Below are 19,212 nucleotides of genomic sequence, written 5' to 3'. Positions count from 1 at the left end.
AACGCGCGAGGGTTTCTTCTCGGAGGTAGGAATGCGATCCAAGTTCTGGTGCTAGGGATTTTCCAGGAAATGCAGCTGAGGGAGCGCAAGCATGCGGCGCCGATGGCCGAAGCGCCGGCCGAGGAGATCTCGGACGATTCCTCTGCGGATGGAAATATCGCGATGGCCGTGAGGCGTGTCGTCCGCCCAGTAAGGAATTCTCGCAAGGTACTCTCTACGCTTCTAAACGGTCGGGAAGATAGTGATAGTGATGTGTTCTTCCAGTCGACACCAATAAGGAAGCAGCGATCAGCCAGAGAAACTCGGGATGTGGGGAAAGTTGATTACAAGGACGCCTCGTCGTCTTCGTCGAGCGAGGATGAAGTGGAAGATGACATCGCTGTGCCAGATTTCGACAGTGATCTCTATGTTCCGGATTCGAATAGTGATGGTGATGGTAAAGCCGAGAAGGATACGAGGAATGCCGGGAGGAAATATAAGAACAAAGTAGCAAATGGTCGGGCGGCAAATGGTTGGGTTCAGGTGAAGAAGGAACCATCGGCTGGAGTGACAAATTCCGGAAGGCCAAGAAGAGCTTGCACTGCTGCTAAACTTGCTGGGAAAGGGACTGCCAAAGGAACGCTGCAAAAGTACTGGTGTAAGAAGGTGATTTCTTCGGCGAGTGGGACCGATGATAGCGCAAGCAGTGAGTCGGAAGATGGGACCGAGCAAGCAGTGCGGTCGCCTCGTTATGCGGTTACCATGCATGGATTGGAAGTTGAAGGAGCTTTTCGGCCGGTTGCCAAGGTACTCAAGCAAGCCGAGAAGATACTGGCGGTGAGAAACCGATCAAGCGGTGCTGCGGTGTATTGCGTCAAGGAGTATGGCAGAAGCTACAGGAATGCCGTGAACGTCACAGAGGCGGTGTTGCAAAAGTACTCCCCTCAACTCCTGCGGAGCTTCCACAAGCGTTTAGATGCGCTTGGAAGAGTTGATGGACATCTGGGGACTGCTGAAAGTGGTCCTGCCTTTGATCCGCAGTACCTCATCGTCGACAGGGTGGTAGCACTTGAGCAGCGCGGGAGAACAAAGAAAGTCTACGTCAAGTGGAAAGGTCTCCCATACACAGATGCGACCTGGGAAATCGAAGAGTCCATGGCGGCAGAGAAAGCAGCTCTCGCTAAATTTAGAGCATTTGGTCCGTCTTCAAAGCCTCGCAATATATCTACAGGCTTCGAAGATGGACGTGCACTGCGTGAGTATCAGAAGGACGGGGTGGCATGGCTGGATCGGAACTTCCACCTTAAGGTGAACTGCATTCTTGCCGATGAAATGGGACTGGGGAAAACTATACAGGTAAGTCTTTTCATTTCGTTTCTCACAATGCTAAATCCTATGCTTACAGTCTGTTGCGATGCTGGAGAACTTGCGTTACAAGAAAAGGATTCAGGGACCATTCCTGATTGTCGCGCCTGTATCAACGCTCGGTCACTGGCAAAGAGAAATCGAATCGCTGACTGATATGAATTGTGTCGTTTACATGGGAAGCCAGGAGGATCGTGCTATAATTCAACAGTACGAGTTCTGGAGTCCACGAGGAAATCCGAAATTTACTGTAAGAAAATTGTTCTCACTTTAAGCTGGTAAAACTGATAATTTTGTTTCTAGGTTCTTTTGAGCAGTTTTGAAATCATAATGAAAGACCGAAGCTTTCTTGCGAAAGTGTCGTGGCAGTACGTGGTTGTTGACGAAGCCCACCGGTACAGGCTAGCTAAATCTTTTTACTTTGACAGTTTATGTTGCTGTTTCAGGCTGAAGTCTAAAGAATCCAAGACTGCGCATGCTCTCGGGTGTATGGATGTCAGACAAGGAGGCCTTCTTCTTTTGACCGGCACACCCATCCAAAACAACACTAAAGAGCTCTTGTAAGTTGCGTTGAAATGCGAATGTTTGTTCTGACGTTTCTGAAATTTACTTTTGAGCAGTAGCCTTTTAAGCTTCCTTGATCCAGATAAATTTGACTCGGAAGAGAGCTTTATGAACAAATATGGAAGTATCAAAGATATTGAACAGGTATCTCTTCAATGGTCATGTAAACTACTTCGTTCTAAGATACCACAATGCAGGTGAAAGATCTTCAAGAAAATGTTTTGCGGCCTAGGCTCTTGCGTCGCATGAAGGAAGACGTGGAGAAGAGCATTCCGTTAAAGGAAGAGGTACGAACTGTATGGCGATTGTTATTCATGTCTAAAGTTTTATGTTCTTCAGACTATTATTTGGGTGGAACTGACCAAAGATCAACGAGCGTACTACAGGGCGCTTTACGAGAATAGAATATCTGATTTAATTAAAGGGACTCAACCTAGTAATATGCCGAACCTGCGGAATATGGTACCGTTCTCCATGAAATTTGTCTAATTCCGATACGCTCTTTCAGGCTATGGAACTTCGCAAGCTTTGTAATCACCCGTTCCTATGTGATGGGCTTGAAGAGGATTTTGCTTCCAAGCATGCAAATGTGAGGTTCTTCTATTGCTCTTTACTTGTCTCATCCCTTAATTTTGAAGGCCTCGAGTGTTTCGAATCTGGTTCAAAGTTCTGGGAAAATGGTTCTTTTGAACAAACTTCTGCCAATGTTGCGAGATTCAAATCGCCGCGTTCTCATCTTCTCTCAGGTTTTTATCCTGGAGCTTCTATCGTTTGACTTGTTTTTGTACTGAATGATAGTTTACAATCATGCTGGATATTCTAGAAGATTATCTCTCTTCTGAAGGGTACACGTTTGAGAGGATTGACGGGAAGATTCGGGGTTCCGAACGACAGGTAAGATCTTAAACAATTGCTTTCAGCATCCTTAACTGGGACCTGTTCAAGCAGGCAGCTATCGATCGGTATTCTGCGAACGATTGTAAGACCTTTGCCTTTTTATTGAGCACTCGCGCTGGGGGATTGGGGATCACTCTCACAGCTGTAAGTCAGCCTTTTTCTTGCTGATTCAAAATAAACATTTGCGGTTTTTTGTAGGCGGATACATGCATAATTTATGATTCAGACTGGAATCCTCAAAATGATCTTCAAGCGATGGCACGGTGTCACAGGTACTCATAACGTTAAACCTTTGCTAAGTCATCCATGTTGTTATTGTAGAATCGGTCAAACGAAAGACGTCAGGATTTATCGTTTGATAACACGAAACACCTACGAGCAACACTTGTTCGAGTGTTCTTCACGGAAGTATGGGCTGGACGAGGCTGTATTGGGGAGATTCGCAGAGGACCAACCTGATTTTACTAAAAACATCGAGAGCCTTTTAAGGCATGGTGCATATGTTTTGAAGGTATCGTACAAGCTTCGTGTAGCTGCTGCAAGTAAAGTACTTGCAGGAGGACGGGGAGGAGGATGCTGCAGCTTTTCGTGCTGAGGATATAGACCAAATCCTACAACAGAGGACACAGAAAAGAACAATTGGAGGGTGAGAATACAACATTCTTTCGGCTAAAGCATAATGTCTGTCTATTTCAGGCGAGGAAACAATACTTTCTCGGTTGCCACCTTTGTTTCGCTTGACAATGCAACTGCTGATCCTAGTCCGGACTTCAGCAATGTGGGAGCCGAAGAGTTTTGGAAAAATCTTATGCCAGAAGCATATGAGGTGAAGGAAGATGTAGAAAGCATCAGCTTCGAAGGTCCTCGGAGAAAAAGAGTAAACTACGCGGAAAAGACCGAGAACTCGAGTGATGACGATGACGATCACAGTAGGAGTGACGACGATCAGAGCAACAGTGATGGAGACCAAAATCGAACCTGGAGTGTTCAAGAAGTGCAACGCGTTGAGCTTTCCATTTTAATGTATGGGACACCTCAGAGTAAGTTGGCCCGCTCTATTTGTTCATACCTTCACTTCAAATTCTTAATGATTCAGGAGACGAGCTGTTTAAAGATCGTGACTCACTGGAAGTAGAAGAAGTTACTCAGGCGATTATTGAGCTGTGCCACTATGCGGTGATGAAAAGCGCAAAGCCGGATTCTATCATTGTGCCTCCAGTTTTACCACCCAAGGCTGAGAAAGCCCTCAACTCTCCCGCATTCATGCAACGACTGGAAAAAAATGCCACGAAGTAAGACATTATTTACCGTTACTCTGACTTATGGAATTCCTGCAGGTATTTGGAGATTGTTCGTGAACGTCAAGCTATTGCGAAGGCTCTAAAGCTGGACAACTTATGGCTAGGACTGCCCAGGTACCAGGCACCGAGTTTTCGTTCGTAAGCTTACGTATATTCAGGTCGAAAAAACTTCCTACGTGGTGGGGTGAAGCTGAAGACTTGGATTTGCTAAAAGGCGTGCATATGCATGGACACAAGGCGTTCAAATCAATAAGGTTCCTATAACGTCTATAGTTTGATACTGATTTCACCGTCCATTTTGTTTTTGTTTTTTGTGTACTAATTCTTGCAGGGCTGATGCTTCTCTCTGCTTCGCTTCGATGATAGATGAGGTGCGTCTCGCTTTTCTTAGTACTACAGTGTCTAATAATTTTTTTGCAGTATCCTTCGGACGCCGTCCTCGCGGGACGAGTGAAAAGACTTGTTAGGATACTAGAAGACACGCCAAGTGAGAGGCGAGTTTTCTTCATTCAATCGTAAAACTGTCTGGCTAACGGTCCATTCCAGTAGGAACACGGAGAAGGCTATAGTCAGTCAAGCGCTCACGAGTGTCCAGGAGTCTCCGGTTTTGAAGCAATCAAACCGGCACAAGAGAATCTTTTCCGAGAGGCCAGATGACATTGAGCCGTGTGCGGACATCATCACTGACCCGTCACCGAGCGCGGACGTTGGTAGCAAGACCTCCAAGAGGATACGTCTCAGTCCTCTTCCGAGGAACGTCGCCAAGGTAACAGTTGCTAAATTTTTATCGATTAATTCACCGTGGAGTGATTGTTCTAGGTGCCCAAGCCGGTAAAAGCTCCCAATCCAAACGAATCCATCGGAGACAAGGTGAGATGGGATGGAAACCATCACAAAGTCGTGTTCTAATGTCTCTCTTTTATTTTCCCTATTTACAGGAGAACAAAGCACCCGTTGTTTCGTCTTCCAAAGCGAGAAAGCGAGTGAGCCCTCCCACTAGTGGCAAGCAGCAGCAATCTCTACTTGGCTATTTTACTCCAAGGAGCGCGAGCCTTAAAAACTAGTAGTTTCTTTGATCTGTATGTCTTAGGTATTTGTTGTTCTCATGAATGCCGGGATACTTGGCTTGGTGGCTCGGAGAAAAAAAAAACAAAAAAATTGCTATAAAAAATTGGATTGGAATATGACTTATAATTAGAGGGGGCTAAGATGGTGCAGGGAATGCAATGCTAGTCTTGAGGGGAAAAAAGGCTTGGAGGGGATGGAGTTCGTCCAAACACAATCACTTTCCTATCGCTGCAAATCGCTTTCAGCCGAGCCTGGCTGCTTGACAAGGCCTGGGAAATCTTTGAGGAGATGCAGAGCTAGTTTGGGAATGGATTGACCAGTAAAGCTTGATCGATTTTCTGGGGCGCGCGAACCGGAGATCGTCAAGCTGGTGGCATGAAAGAGAGCTCGCTAAGAGGTGCAACGTTTAACTTTCTTGCTTTCACTTACTAAACGGGTGCTCTAACCAACTGAGAATTATTAGAATAAATAATTAAAACAGAGAACTTATTTGTTGCATTATTGAGTTGCACGTTACCAAAAATTCCACGATAAAAACTATATGTTTTTCTGGATTATTGTTTGATTGGGGTCCATGAGCCAAGTTCCATAAAACAACTCACCATTGAGCAAAGCATTGTCACACCCATGGTAACGAGCGGTAATGAAAGACCACTTTAGATGACCAGCAACTGCCATTGGAACATTACATGCAAATGTGAGAAGCTCCGGATTCTTGTCCACCTTTGCCTTGATAATAAGTTTCTGCTGCAAATCCAGAATCGAACCCTCCTCCTGCTTAATCATCTCGCAAACATGATCCACACTCTCCTGAAAAGTGCCACAGCCATCCGCAAGCAAAACAAACACCCAGTTATGGCAAATGGTGCTGCTGTAATACTCCTTGCGAAGTGACAGGAGGTCGTTCACCATGACAATGTGGTCGTCCATGACCTTGACGAGCTCACGGATCTCTCCCAAGTTTACAACCGACTCCTCGAGCTTGATTCCAACGCAGAACTCGGTCATGATGCACGCCATCACCTCCATGAATCCAGTGCGGCGGCGAAGGAGCCGATACTCCTCGCTGCTCGGGATCGTGTTCTTCACCTGGTGTTTGACCTCCTCCTCGACGCCATCCAGGTAGCTTGAGAGGATCTTGCAATAGCGAGTGAATAAAGAACTGGGCATTTTCTTGCGGAGTTCCGCCAAAACTTCCTGGTAGAGCAGCAGCACGAGACAATGATCATGCTCCTCGTTGGATGCTTTGTAGATTCCAGTGGTGGCAATGCTCCAGACGATGGATTTGAGGCTGCCATAGGCTTCCCTGGTGCTTGACTCGAGGATGTCATCCACCAAGAAGCACACCCACAAATGCTTCCCTGCCAGGAGGACTCTGTCCCTCTCGCCATTGGGATGCATCAAGCAAGCAAAGATCATGATTCTCGACTGGACGATCTTCTTCTTGGTGCTCTCGTCCGTGATGCCTAACTTGGAAATGAACCATTCATCGAGTTCCTGGCTAAGAGAGGAGGAATCCGGGTGGCAAGCACAGGGGATGTTGTTTGGAAGAAGAGGCAACTCGAAACGAGGGACAATCTTTCCCAAGAGAAACTCCATTTTACCTTAGCTTTAGAACTAAAGGTAAATATGTAAATAAAGTAAGATTTCCTAAACTCAAGCATTTGGCATTTATAATCAAAGAATCATGTATGTATGTATGCAAAACATACAGTACTACCTCCATCTGGCAGCTGTACCACAAAACATGCCATAATGCTTGCTAAGTTGTTATCCTAGAACGGACTATTTCAAACTCCACGTGGGATAATTGCTTTATAGCATGCTGTAGTTGCCACAGAACGGACTATTTATTTCAAACTTCACATGGGATAACTGTATTCCTTTCATACTCCACGTGGGATAATTGTATTCCTTTCAAACTCCACGTGGGATAATTGTATCCACATTTGAACTTTAAAGCTCCATTTCTGGGATTGAACCCAGGTCGCCTAGACCTTTCTTGCTTTAGTAAGAGGCCTCCGTTTAAACCTCCGTGAGTTTCATTTCTCTCTCCTATGTGGCAGATGCCGCGCTCGTTCCTCTCTTTCCTCTAACATGGCTTGCGCTTATGACATGGTAGGCCCTGATAGCAGAGATGGCACTCGCACAGAGGTGGCAATCGACTGATTGGCGATGGAGTGTCTGGGCCATGTTCTTGATCAGATCGACAGGATTTCCAGCACAGTGCTGGGAATGCTGTTCAAGTGCGAGTGTGCCGGAGCTTTGTGGGATTTTGCGAGCGGCTCTAGCCAATTCTAGCTCAATTAGATGCTGGCCAGGACGGGGAATTGCCAGTGGCGCTGGCGAACGCGCTGTTTAGCAGGGCCGAGTCGGTTCTAGAGGCTTACAAGGAAACAACGAGGCGATCAAGGAGCTCCTGCGTCTCATGCACACGGGTTTGCAGATCATCCCTAGCTCCTCGGGAAACAGGAGTTTTTCGTTCTGACCCTCTCCCTCGTGCTGACCAAGACCATGGAGGACGTGACCCAGAGTTTTTGGTTTGCGATGCTGTGTAGCTCTAGCAGAGGATAGAAGACCAGATGCAACATGCTAGATTCTACGTGTAAGTTTTTTTTCTCCATCTTCGGTTTGTTTATGGATCTTGTCTCTGTCTAGGTGACTAATGTTGAAAAAAGCTCTCTTGAAGAACACAAAGTGGATCTGGCTCCAATCCAGACTACTTGCTTTCCAACGAGGGAGACGATCGGTGAATCTTTGGAGGTTTCGTGACCAAGTTGAGCGGTGCTGTTGTTTCCACCACGCGTCGCTATGGAGCTCCCGACGCGAACTTGCTAAAGAGCTTCATAGAAGGTTCGTGTGTTTGTATTTTCCATACAATCCATACGTCGCTCTTTGGTGCCGTCACGTTTAGAATGCAAGCTGGAAAAACAAAGAAAGAAAACCATCGATCCCGGTTGTCCAAGCAAAGAATCTTTGCCAAGCATTCAGAGCCGGTGCTTTTGGGATACAGCTCACGTTCTCCAAGGCTCGTTTTCCATCATTGAAAAGGGAATGCGTACAAAGATTTTTTTTCCCCATGAGGGGCATATCATTCTCTGCCAAAACGAATCTGGGGTTAAAATACAATCACATGCTCCAATCGTTCATCATATGGTACGGAAGCAACAATCAGTTTAACAGTTAAACGATTGTGTTGCGCAATAATTTCTCTTGGGGAAACTCTGGCAATAGATTCTGATGCTCTGCCCAAACTTCTTCAAGCTTGATTTGAGTGCTGACTGCAAAGCGGATGTTCGGCTGTAGAAACTGGATCACTCTGCCTTGCAAAGCCGGTGAGGTGAAGCGGTTCACTGGGTTCACTCCATAGGCCGCAATTGTCTTTAGAAATGGCATGGTACATAGTAGCATTCATGGCTTTGTTTGTGCAAAATATTTGTGGATTTGCTTTTATATCTAGAGTGGATTGCTAACCCTTTGGCTCTATTGTGCAATTTAGATTTGCACAAATCCTAGAAAGTGTCATGTTTGTCTGTGACTAGTTGTGCAGGGTGGCTTCCTAGTGTCGATCCAATGGCATCTGTGGCAGCAAGTGGCACTCAGGTTTAGGGTGCCACAAAAGTGATTCTATCTGTGATGCCAAGCCACTGGTCAGTGATCTAGGATTTGAACTTTTCTTATAAAATAATGCAACAAGCAATATATAAATGACAAAAATGACAAAAAAATCCAAAAATATTACATTGAATGTAATATGAGGTGGTAAAGTTTTGGCTACCAAAAAGGGATATCACTAATTTGTAGTTTTACTCTGTGAGTGCGTGGAATATAAAAAATGTGCATATCAATTAGCCTAAAAACCCTAGTTTATATATAAGAGCGAGTCACTATTTTAATATTAGTATATAGTATCATAATTCTACACTCATCCCCTCCTCTCGAAATAATAAAAGACCATTAGGGTTCTCTTATAGATGGGTTGGGATCTAGAAGAATATTAGAAGGAGATATTGGTAGATCTGTAGGTGGTATCAATTATTTTTGATCCCTTTGTATGAAGTGTTTCAACTAATACACATGCACAATTTTTGAAGGATCAGCCTATTAAATGTCATATTAAACCTCATAAACTTATTATCCAACTTGCTAGAACACTCAATATAGTCCTTTCCACTAAGCAAGGAGCCCTTTAGATAAACCATATACCGTAAGATAGAAAAAATAGACTAACACCAAGTCATCCACTTTGTACTTCACAAGTGGACAATGATGAGAGTTGTAGTATCGTTGTTGTCTCACTTGTACGCAGCCTAAGTGTTCAGTAGACTCTACTTGAACAAGTGAAAGAATTCGTCAAATACTAATCCCATGACTTAATATTGGCAGCTCGTGGCAATCGCAAAGGTAAACTCAACTCTGTTGATAATATTGGATTATGACCATATAGGAGTTTATATGGTGAAGCACCAATAGAACTCTATACCCTTGTGACATATGCATACCGAAAAGACGACAAATAACCATCCCAATCCAAATGCTAAAAGTTCACATACTTTGTGATCATTCCTTTGAATATCCGAATGAGCTGTTCCACCAAACCATTTGACTATAGATGATAAGCACTTGTGAAAGTGTGGCATATCCCCAATCGAGATGTCAAAACATGAAATGCTTTAGCCATAAATGTAAGACCATTATCCGAAAAAATCCACTCCGGACAAAAATGTTGAAACACCACTCGATTGAAAAGGAAGTATCCAACAGTAGTTGTAAAGACACTAACAAGAGCATCAACTTCCACCCAACAAATCAAATAATCAGAAGCAATAATAACATATTCATTGCCACCAATCGACTGTGGAAAAGGTCCTATGAGCTCAAACACCACTAACTTAAATGAACAGGAAACTGCAATTGACTCCAACTGTCCTTTCGCGGCACAAGGGGGAGTATTACAAGCTTGGCACAAAATGCAACTACGCATATACTAAATAATATCATGTCACATCTCTGGCCAATAAAAAGACCTACGCAACTTCTTGGTCACATAACAATGTCCTATATACCCACCTAGAACAAAAGAATCATGGTAGGCATAGTGAAACCGTGGAATAAAGACAGAAGGCACCACTAGCCATAAATGATCATCAGGATCCGTCCTCACAAAATAAAGAAGGCCATATTCAAGGTGATAATGTAAATGCCAAAATAGCAAGTTATCAGTAAGTGATGCAAGATTTTCAAACCCACCTCAAAGCCTTCGAATCCATGGCTCAATCTTTTGAGCCTCACAAACCTCATCAAGAGAAGGTAGATCTTTCTTTGCACCTTGTGGACATTGAATGTCAAGTACAACAACTATTGACGGCATAGAATTCTTGTCTAGAAAATCCACAAATGTTGGAACAAGAAGCTCATCAAAACATGAGAAGAGAGTGAAGAAAAAAGAGGAGCTTGAGAAAGGGTATCAACATTAGCCATAGAACTCCCTAGATGATGAATAACATCAAAATTATATATTTGAAACTTCAAAGTCCACCGAGCAATACGACCAACTAAGTTCTTTCACTTCAATAAGACAACATGATCACCTTTTAGTAACATCCAAAAATCATGTAAATATGCATAAAGTTTCTCGAAACCCCAAACTGTTGCTAAACACTCTTTCTCTAGGTTTATATTTGGTTCTGTGGCTTTTTCAGGTGAGAAACCCTATTATCTGGAAGCTAAACGAAGATTTTGATGGAGCTTCTTCATCCTGGCTCACTAGACTATCGTGGAGTAATTCACTTCCACTAGTTGTAATATATGGTTTATATGTGCAATGGGATGGTGCTGACCAGACACATTTGAGCTCTATTGCATCAACACACTTCCAAAACTAATATCAGAAGCGTCTACGTGCAAAATAAAAGTTTGAATGTAGTCAGGATATGCCAACACCAGAGGAGTCGTCAATAACTCTTTGAGATCCATGAAAGCCTGCTCACAATCCAGAGATTAGATGAAAGAAGATATTGATGACTTTAGCAATGCTCACAACGGTACAATGCAATCAAAAAGATGATCCATAAAACAATTGAAATATTGCACATTGCCCAGGAAGGTTGCACATCATTTACACACTTTGGAGTAGGGAACGTTAAAACAGCCATAAGTTTGTCAGGATCAACTTGCAAACCCTCACGAAAAATACAGTACTCAAGATAAGTTAAACATGCACTTCGACCGCTTCAACTTTAAACCAACGTCCCATAGCCAATCCAACACTTTACAAACATCACGAACATGCTCCTCCCACATCCCCTCTGAGTGGATCAAGACATCATCAATGAAGTTAGTAGTCACCTTCAGTATAGCGCAAAGAACTTTATCCATCATCTGCTAGAAAGTTGCTGGAGCATTGTTTAAACCAAATGGCATCACCAAGAACTCGTACAAATCAAATGGTGTATGAGAAACAGTCTTAAGAATATCTTCTTCGGCCATTGTACTTACCAATACCCAGAAGTAAGATATAGCTTGGTGAACTAACGACTTCTCCCCAGACGATCTAAGAGATGAGTAGTGTGAGGAAGATGGTACACATCCGGGATCGTCACTTTGTTTAACAAATAATAGTCGATGCAGAAATGAATACTCCTATCAGGCTTCATCACAAGATAAGGTTCACATGCCCAAGGACTCTACGACTTCTGAATAACACCTTTCTCCAACATCTCCTTTATGTTTGTATATAAAATCTTGATCTCTTTGGGTGACTAACAATGAACAAGAACGTTGATTGGACAAGCATCCCCAGTTGAAATCGGATGACGTGTGACAATCTTGGCTCTAGACGATAGGTCAAATTCAAAGAGATAGGAATACTCCTTTATGAGCCGGTTAACCGTTGCAACACAAAGACTGACAAAGGGATTGAAAAAGAGAAGAGCGGAACAAGACGAAAACATAGGAGGAAGTACTGGAGGGACAAAAATAATAGAAGCAAAGGTACAACAAAAGCAACGAAAAGGTACGAAAGCGATAGGAATGGATGAAATATAAGGAAGCATAAGACGAGGGGCAAAACCTCAAAGTCACACTTGGCATGATTACGTTGCAACTAATTTATACCAAGGATGAGGTCAAAAGTTTGACTTAACACCACCCGCAATGACTGCAACCCAAGCTCAAGATTGCCACATGCACAACTAGGTCCGCCTCATCCCGTGCACATGCATGTGTACGGCCATTGCCATAAAGAATGAAACTGGCTCTACTACACAACAACAAGTGTAAGCAACATGTAGCAATAGGTCAAGCAATAGAAGATAAACTTAAACTTATATCAACCAATATGGAGAGAATAATAAAAGACCATTTGTTATAAATACGAGCTTGGAAAGTAAACACTAGAAGAATTGGTGCCAAGTGAACCCCTTGATGATACTCCCGAAAAAAAAATAGAGGGGTCATTGACTTATTCGCACAAGGTCCCTCCATTACTCACATGACTCCTTGTTTCTCGAATGCATCTTGATGTGCAGACCTTCCACTGCAGCAACACCAACAGGACGTTGTTGAAGCCAAGGTCTCCATCCAGAAAATGGTGGTTGCCAACCTAGAAAACACCGATAACACCAATAAGTGTGACCAACTTCATCACACGCCCAGCAACAAACATCACGGCCATGATCATGTTCTCACCCTTGTCCTTGGACTCGAGTAGCAGCAACATCAACCTCCATTAGAACAGGACCATCACCCATAGAAAGTGGAGCTGAAAGACATACAATATGAAGTGGAAAAAGTGATGTCTTATAACGTTATGCCAAGTGAAGAATATTATCAAAGGTGGCTAAAGCAAGTGCATGCATAAATCCAACAAAATCTTGACAAAAGGCTAGCCACAACATTCTTAGCTTGATCCGCTCTAATATATTTGGCTTTACATGAAACAAGAGGCTTCGGAAATGAATGCTAAATTGCATTACCGACTCAAATGGCCCTTGATGAAAATGATGCAATTATTAAAAAGCATTATCACAATCATCGGCATATCCGAATGCATGTTTGAAGACATTCGGGAGAACACTCCAATCCCCACGAGTGGTTGCACTCAAACCATTATACCACTGCAACACTATCCCTTGGAAACATGTGGGAAACTCACGTAAACGTTGAGCATCATCCCAAGAATGATATGTGGCAATCACCATGAAGTGATTGAACCAATAGTACACATCATCCCTAGGATTCCCGTGAAAGAACTTTGGCCAAACGCGAGGATTAGCACCAAAAGCAAGAGGAGCTATACCACATATCGTAAATGCCACCATCAACTGAGTTTGGTCGTTCAATTGAAATCACATAGCATTAAACAATTGCACCAATTGTTGCTCCAAAGTCAAAGGAGGAAGAGACTGCTAATCTGCCATGAAGATAGATGAAAAGGAAAGAGTAAAAGAAAAGAAATGAAAAACAGTTAGAAAGAAAGGGAGATCTATTTAAACCAAAATCCTAAAAGGAAAGAACAAAAGAAAAGAAATGGAAAAAATTAGATTTAGATAATGCAAAAGTTAAATCTAAACCAAAATCCCAAATTCAACCACTCCTTATGGACAATCAAGGGTGCCCCTCTCCTCCACCAATGTGAGTGCATGGAGTATGGAAAGGGAATATAAAAAATGTATATATCAATTAGCCCAAAAACCCTAATTTATATGTAGGAGCAAGTGGTCCGGATTGAAACCAATCTGAAAGCTACCAAAATCCCATTACATTAATATTAGTATACAGCATCATAGTTGTACACTTGGACCTCACAATTCTAATTTTTCTATAACACTTTTTAAAGTGCTGAAATGTTAGTTATTTCAAATGAATTTTTCCTGTGAATTTTATAAAAATCTTGGTCAAAAGCCAGCAATGTATGGATCATGCATTGCACAACAACTTTTTCTAGTTATCTAGATAGATGTGATAGATTGTTATGTCTCTTTATGTTGTTGGATAACTAGTTGCATGCTAATTAGGCATTTCTAGCTTCTAGAACTTTTTTTCTAATACAATTTTGTTTCCCATAATAGAAGGCCACAACCGAGCTGCTAATCCAGCCACCAGCCTCTCATTCTTGCAGTCCTCGGCAAAGTGCTCTTCAAAGAGATCAGGCCTGAGTAATGGGACAAAGCTCTGAACGATCTAAGCACCTTGTCCTAGTCCACTACTATCTAGCACTCAACACTAGGGTGGGTAAGAGAGGATTCCAAGTGAAAACAACATGCTGTTAAAGAGCTAATCACACTAAAAAATTGGAGACGAGGCCAAATATTCAGGGCATGAGATGGATCACATTTTTATAAAAAGCATACTTACTAGTTGCACAAGCTAGCTTCGCTTGTCCAAATTGACTGTAGCGCACGTGGTTTTGACCCTTTATCCTATGGTGATTTACCATAGGATAACACCACGAAGCGGAACCTAAACCCTCTTTGTGCCACGTGACAGATGCCATGTGTCACATGCCACGTGTCCATGCCACGTGTCCACAGGAACCCAAGGTTCAGGGCCTTGAGCCACTGAACGAACGAACGGTGCCAAACTCCCAAGCGTGACGCCAAGGAGTGATGGAACCGGACCACGGAGCAACTCCTGAGCATATAGCCCAAGGAGCGAAGGGACAAGAGCCCGGAGCGACTTGGAACAGTCCTGGAGCAACCAGCATACCAATGCCAGGACCAGCACGCAAAACGGAGCCAAACGGAGTCTGGCGCTATTTCGGCATACCGGTGGCCTAACGTGAGGATATGGGTACTCCACCAGCTAGCATGGAATGGAACTTGGGCTTAGACCCAAGCCGGACGCAGAACAAGGACAGGCACGCAAGCGGGAGCTAGACTATGCCTCAGGTTGGTCGGCCATGCCCGACCTACCCACTATCCCTACTATACATTTGGAACCCCCCACAGCCCCCCCCCCCTTGAGGAACACACGCTTTGGGCTTTCACCCCAAGCCTCTCTTAGTATCAGGAGTTAGTCTCTGGGACAAACTCAAAACTTACTAAATATGGAATGTCCTTAGATTGTGAATTTGGACACGGGACGAACACCATTGTGTTCAGGCCGATCTCTACATTCCGTAGATATGCCAAATGAGCAAATCTGGACACTTTCCATAAATAGCATTTGGGACCAAAATGAGACTAACACAAAGGGCATGATAGCGAGGGTGTTTGGCAGACACGGTAAGCTATCATCTAGCGAATATTGAGGGACCAATCTCAATATCGCGGGGGTTCCTAACACTAGCAAGTGCAAGCCAACATCATGAGTTTCTCATCACCGTGTCAAGTCTGCTTGACTAAATGACAACTTAGGATTTCCTTCCTTAGTGCCCTTCCGGTCTAAGTGCACATGTGATGACCAGTTTCTCAACTAGCTTAGGTGGAAACTGATAACGGGTCTAGCAATACCGACCTCCTGCCATCGTGGCAGTAAGGTAAGAGTGTCCGTAAGGACTAGCCGATAGGTAACTTTCGGTACCCGAAGTCACATGCGCGACACTCTCCCCCCCTTGGGAAGATCGACGTCCTCGTCGATGCATACTCCAGTCTAGAATACCGCCAAGGAAACAACTCCATAAAAAGTTCACGGTACTCACACTATGTGAGAAATGCACCAACTTAAATGAGTTAGGGGGCAACCTCTTTGTCTAACGCGGATGCGCTACCAGCTCAGACACCTTCCGGCCGTCGCCGACAAGGAAATGACCAACGGAGTCAGCCACCCCTGCTGCTCTGGGAGTCACCCAGCTTACAAAAGTGTGATATGCCCTGCCCGCAGGGACATAGAGAGAGAAGCCAGAGGCCCCAACCCTCCTGAGCAAAGAAACCAAACTCGTCGGTAAGGTTTAGATAGACTACTGTCAACAGGCAGTTTAGAGTTGTTTACACGGTCACGCCCTTTCAACGAAATAAAGAACATCGACAGAGAGGCGGGTTATGTGACCAGTCGACAGTAGCTACCCCATGACTAGAGATTTCACCATGCACACGAAGTGCCGAAGCCAATCTGCCTATACTGGCCCAAACTCAAAGAGCAATAGATGGACAATATCAAAGTCAGAGACAATGATATCTGAGAAGCTTAATTACTAGTGATTATATCTTAGAGTAGAACACAAAAGTATTCTAAGCAAGTTATCATCCGATAAACCAGTAGTATTGTAGATAGGAACCACCAACAGATTATCATAATTTGGCAAACACAGGAATGACCATCCAACAAAATTCAATAGCTAGTATATCATTAAGGAAACTCAATGATGAAACTTAACTATCGAAGATAGTAGACAGTAAGCCAACAACTTACTAGAGAGAACTCAAAGAACACAAAGTATCATTGACTAACAAGCACAATGCTCGCGAATGTATCACCTAAAGGAAATAACATCCAAATCTATCAAAACTAACTCGAGCAACAATCAACAAAAGAAAATGAATGTGGTAAGACCAACAAACACTCATTCCTGCCAACTATCACAAAAGCCAATCTGAATAGATCCCAGCCAACAATACCAAGGAACTCAAGTTGCCTAAGCAAGTGTCAGCAACATCCTACTGACGTCTCAAACCCAAGAGACCAATCCAGGCAAACCACAAAGAATATGTGGTATTGCGAAAAGGCATAAGCTATCAAAGAGAACAACTAACCATCATGAAAGATCATCAATCATTCCATCAATAAAGAGATGCATAATCATCGTTTAAGAAGGAATCCACCATCCCGAAGAACGGCAAACCATTCTACACCAACAATAATCAAGCAAAACTTTTTGACATGGATAATCAATTATCCTAGATGATAGTCAATCATCACCAATGATTGCTAGATGCAAATACTAACTTCAACATCAAAGCTAAAGAGCCAAAAAATGCCTTCCCCAACAACTTTTAACAAATGGAACAATGAGCATAAAACTCAAAGAACCAAAGCTCGAAGAAGCCTATAGCTAAGTCTTGCTTAATAATGATCACGAGTCTCATAGAAGCTAACTTCAATGCTAAAGAAGAAATCATGGTGCAACCCACAATGTCTTCTTCAACACATTCATAAGCCAAACTTCATAATGCCAAAGTTAATGAAGAGCATTTCTGCATCAATCCAAAAGCTAAGCACAATGGAGCTATGCTCAACAAGTGATCACTAAATGATCCTCCATGAATCCATCTATAGCAAGACGTAACTCACTTCATAACAAGCACAAGAAAAATCATTAATGATTGATATATCTCAATTGAAATCCAAGAAGGATTTAATCACTTCAATGCCAATCACTAACTCTTCCTCTCATAGAGGTAGCATTGTCCACGACTAAATCACCTTTCAAGGAAAAGCTAAAGCTCAATCCTCTACTAAATAATCTCGTCTAGAACACTACTAACTCAACTTGCCACTCAGTTTGTTTGAACGTCAACACAGTTGCTAACTAGCAAATGCACGAATGCCAACAACATAAATCTATAGCCAAATCATCAACACTATATTCATCAAGACTAATGAAACTCAATATCAATCCTTAGAAGGATAGCTCATTTCACTCAAGTCTCAATATCAACAATGTCAACGACAAAGCATCACTTCAATGCCATCAACATCAGGACAAAGCTAGAAGAAAGCAAGAGTGAATCACCACTCGGAGCTTTCCAGCAACCAAGCTAACCAAAGTCGAAGATACTATACTTAGTATCCGAGACCAATCCGTTAGCAAAACTCAGTGACAGATAACACATCATCAAGGAGTGAATCACCACATCCAAGACTCAATGAAATCCAACACTATAGACCAAATGTAACCAAATGATATCGACAAAGGAATTGACATGCCACCATGGAAAAACCATGTCAGCCTAATGACACGATCCTCCGCAACACCATCCAGTAAAGCAAGCCCATCACTGCTAAATCATCATCGAGCAAAGCAAGTATCAACAGTCTTTTTGACAAAGTCTACAAGTAATCACTAGTCGCAAAGCAACTAACAATCACCCCTCAACTTGCCTTCACAAGACCCAAACACCAACTCTTGTCATCAAGTTATATACTTATCTAGCATAAACATAATACCTCAAACATGAGATAAAAGTTCATGGACAAGCACAAACTAAATGACCACTCGAATCCAACTCAACCGCAATAAGCTCACCAATGCATTTAGTCAATAGCTCTGAGCATGCCTTGAAGAGGCTAGCTATGTGATCAACACTCAGTCGAAACTAAAGTGAAGACCATGAGATGGACTCATATCGGTACACAACCTCCTCATAGACAAAGCTATAGTACGGGTACCAACATCTCAGCTTGCAAACAACTAAGTTGGACATCACCATCCTCAGCCAAGGCGCAGGGCCACCAAGACCAAGTCAAGATCAGTGAGAGCTCACTACTCTCATAGAGTCTAACGTAATGCAAGGTGCAACCTGCCACCAAGCATAACGCTACAAAAGAAAGGTACAAGGGTCACCTTTCTGAGAAAAGTGCAACAACCACTTTTCTACACCAACTCCAGACTCTATCCAACTCAATTGCCTTAGCCCCAAAAGTTAGCATCCCTTTCAGGCTGCATCATACAAACTATCTACTAAGGTTTAAGCCAACCGAAGCCAACTCCAACCCCTTCAACAGTTTGTACTGGCTTTCGAAAATGGAATGGTTTTCGAGCAAAGTGATCAATAGATCAGCCATTGGAAAAGTCTAAGAAAATTTATGGAAAATTTTCCATCCTAGGGAAAGAATAACTCTCAGTCCAGGAATGCAAACTTTCAAGACTCAACCAACTTCCTCCTACTAACAACCCCACATAGGTTCACCTCAACAAAAATTCTCATGATCCAAAAATATGCTTAAGCATCGAACATCTTTGCCCATCTAACCGATATCCAACACCGACATCCACAAACTGCAAAATGAACATCCAAGGCTTGATCACTAAGACCACATCTTCGGATATCCACATTGCACTAACACTCTTCTTCAATCACCTTCAAGATCCAATGTG

General features: G+C 43.1%; 2 protein-coding genes across 2 annotated transcripts; one reads left to right on the top strand and one right to left on the bottom strand.

Annotated features, from left to right (window-relative positions):
• Positions 1-3: 3 nt before the first annotated feature.
• On the top strand, positions 4-5,256 carry LOC9637855 (chromodomain-helicase-DNA-binding protein 8). The gene is made up of 24 exons (XM_024680090.1): positions 4-207; positions 265-1,335; positions 1,385-1,594; positions 1,648-1,739; positions 1,791-1,904; positions 1,965-2,052; positions 2,106-2,195; positions 2,248-2,370; positions 2,417-2,497; positions 2,547-2,654; positions 2,707-2,802; positions 2,857-2,949; positions 3,004-3,077; positions 3,127-3,316; positions 3,363-3,451; positions 3,502-3,845; positions 3,902-4,097; positions 4,143-4,220; positions 4,265-4,360; positions 4,438-4,477; positions 4,527-4,600; positions 4,653-4,872; positions 4,926-4,976; positions 5,045-5,256. Exons 1-24 carry the CDS (start codon positions 70-72, stop codon positions 5,168-5,170), a joined length of 3,882 nt encoding a protein of 1,293 aa, XP_024535858.1. The 5' UTR covers positions 4-69; the 3' UTR covers positions 5,171-5,256.
• A 455-nt stretch (positions 5,257-5,711) lies between these two features.
• Positions 5,712-6,773, bottom strand: LOC9628832 (microbial Terpene synthase-like protein 30). Its single transcript, XM_002974937.1, has one exon. The coding sequence runs from the start codon at positions 6,771-6,773 to the stop codon at positions 5,712-5,714; it is 1,062 nt and encodes a 353-aa protein (XP_002974983.1).
• Positions 6,774-19,212: the final 12,439 nt, after the last annotated feature.

The sequence above is a fragment of the Selaginella moellendorffii genome, unplaced genomic scaffold (genome assembly GCF_000143415.4).
Source record: "Selaginella moellendorffii unplaced genomic scaffold, v1.0 SELMOscaffold_26, whole genome shotgun sequence".
Taxonomy (NCBI): Eukaryota; Viridiplantae; Streptophyta; class Lycopodiopsida; order Selaginellales; family Selaginellaceae; genus Selaginella; species Selaginella moellendorffii.
Note: the sequence above shows the minus strand (reverse complement) of the source record. Positions and strands in the feature narration are given on the sequence as shown.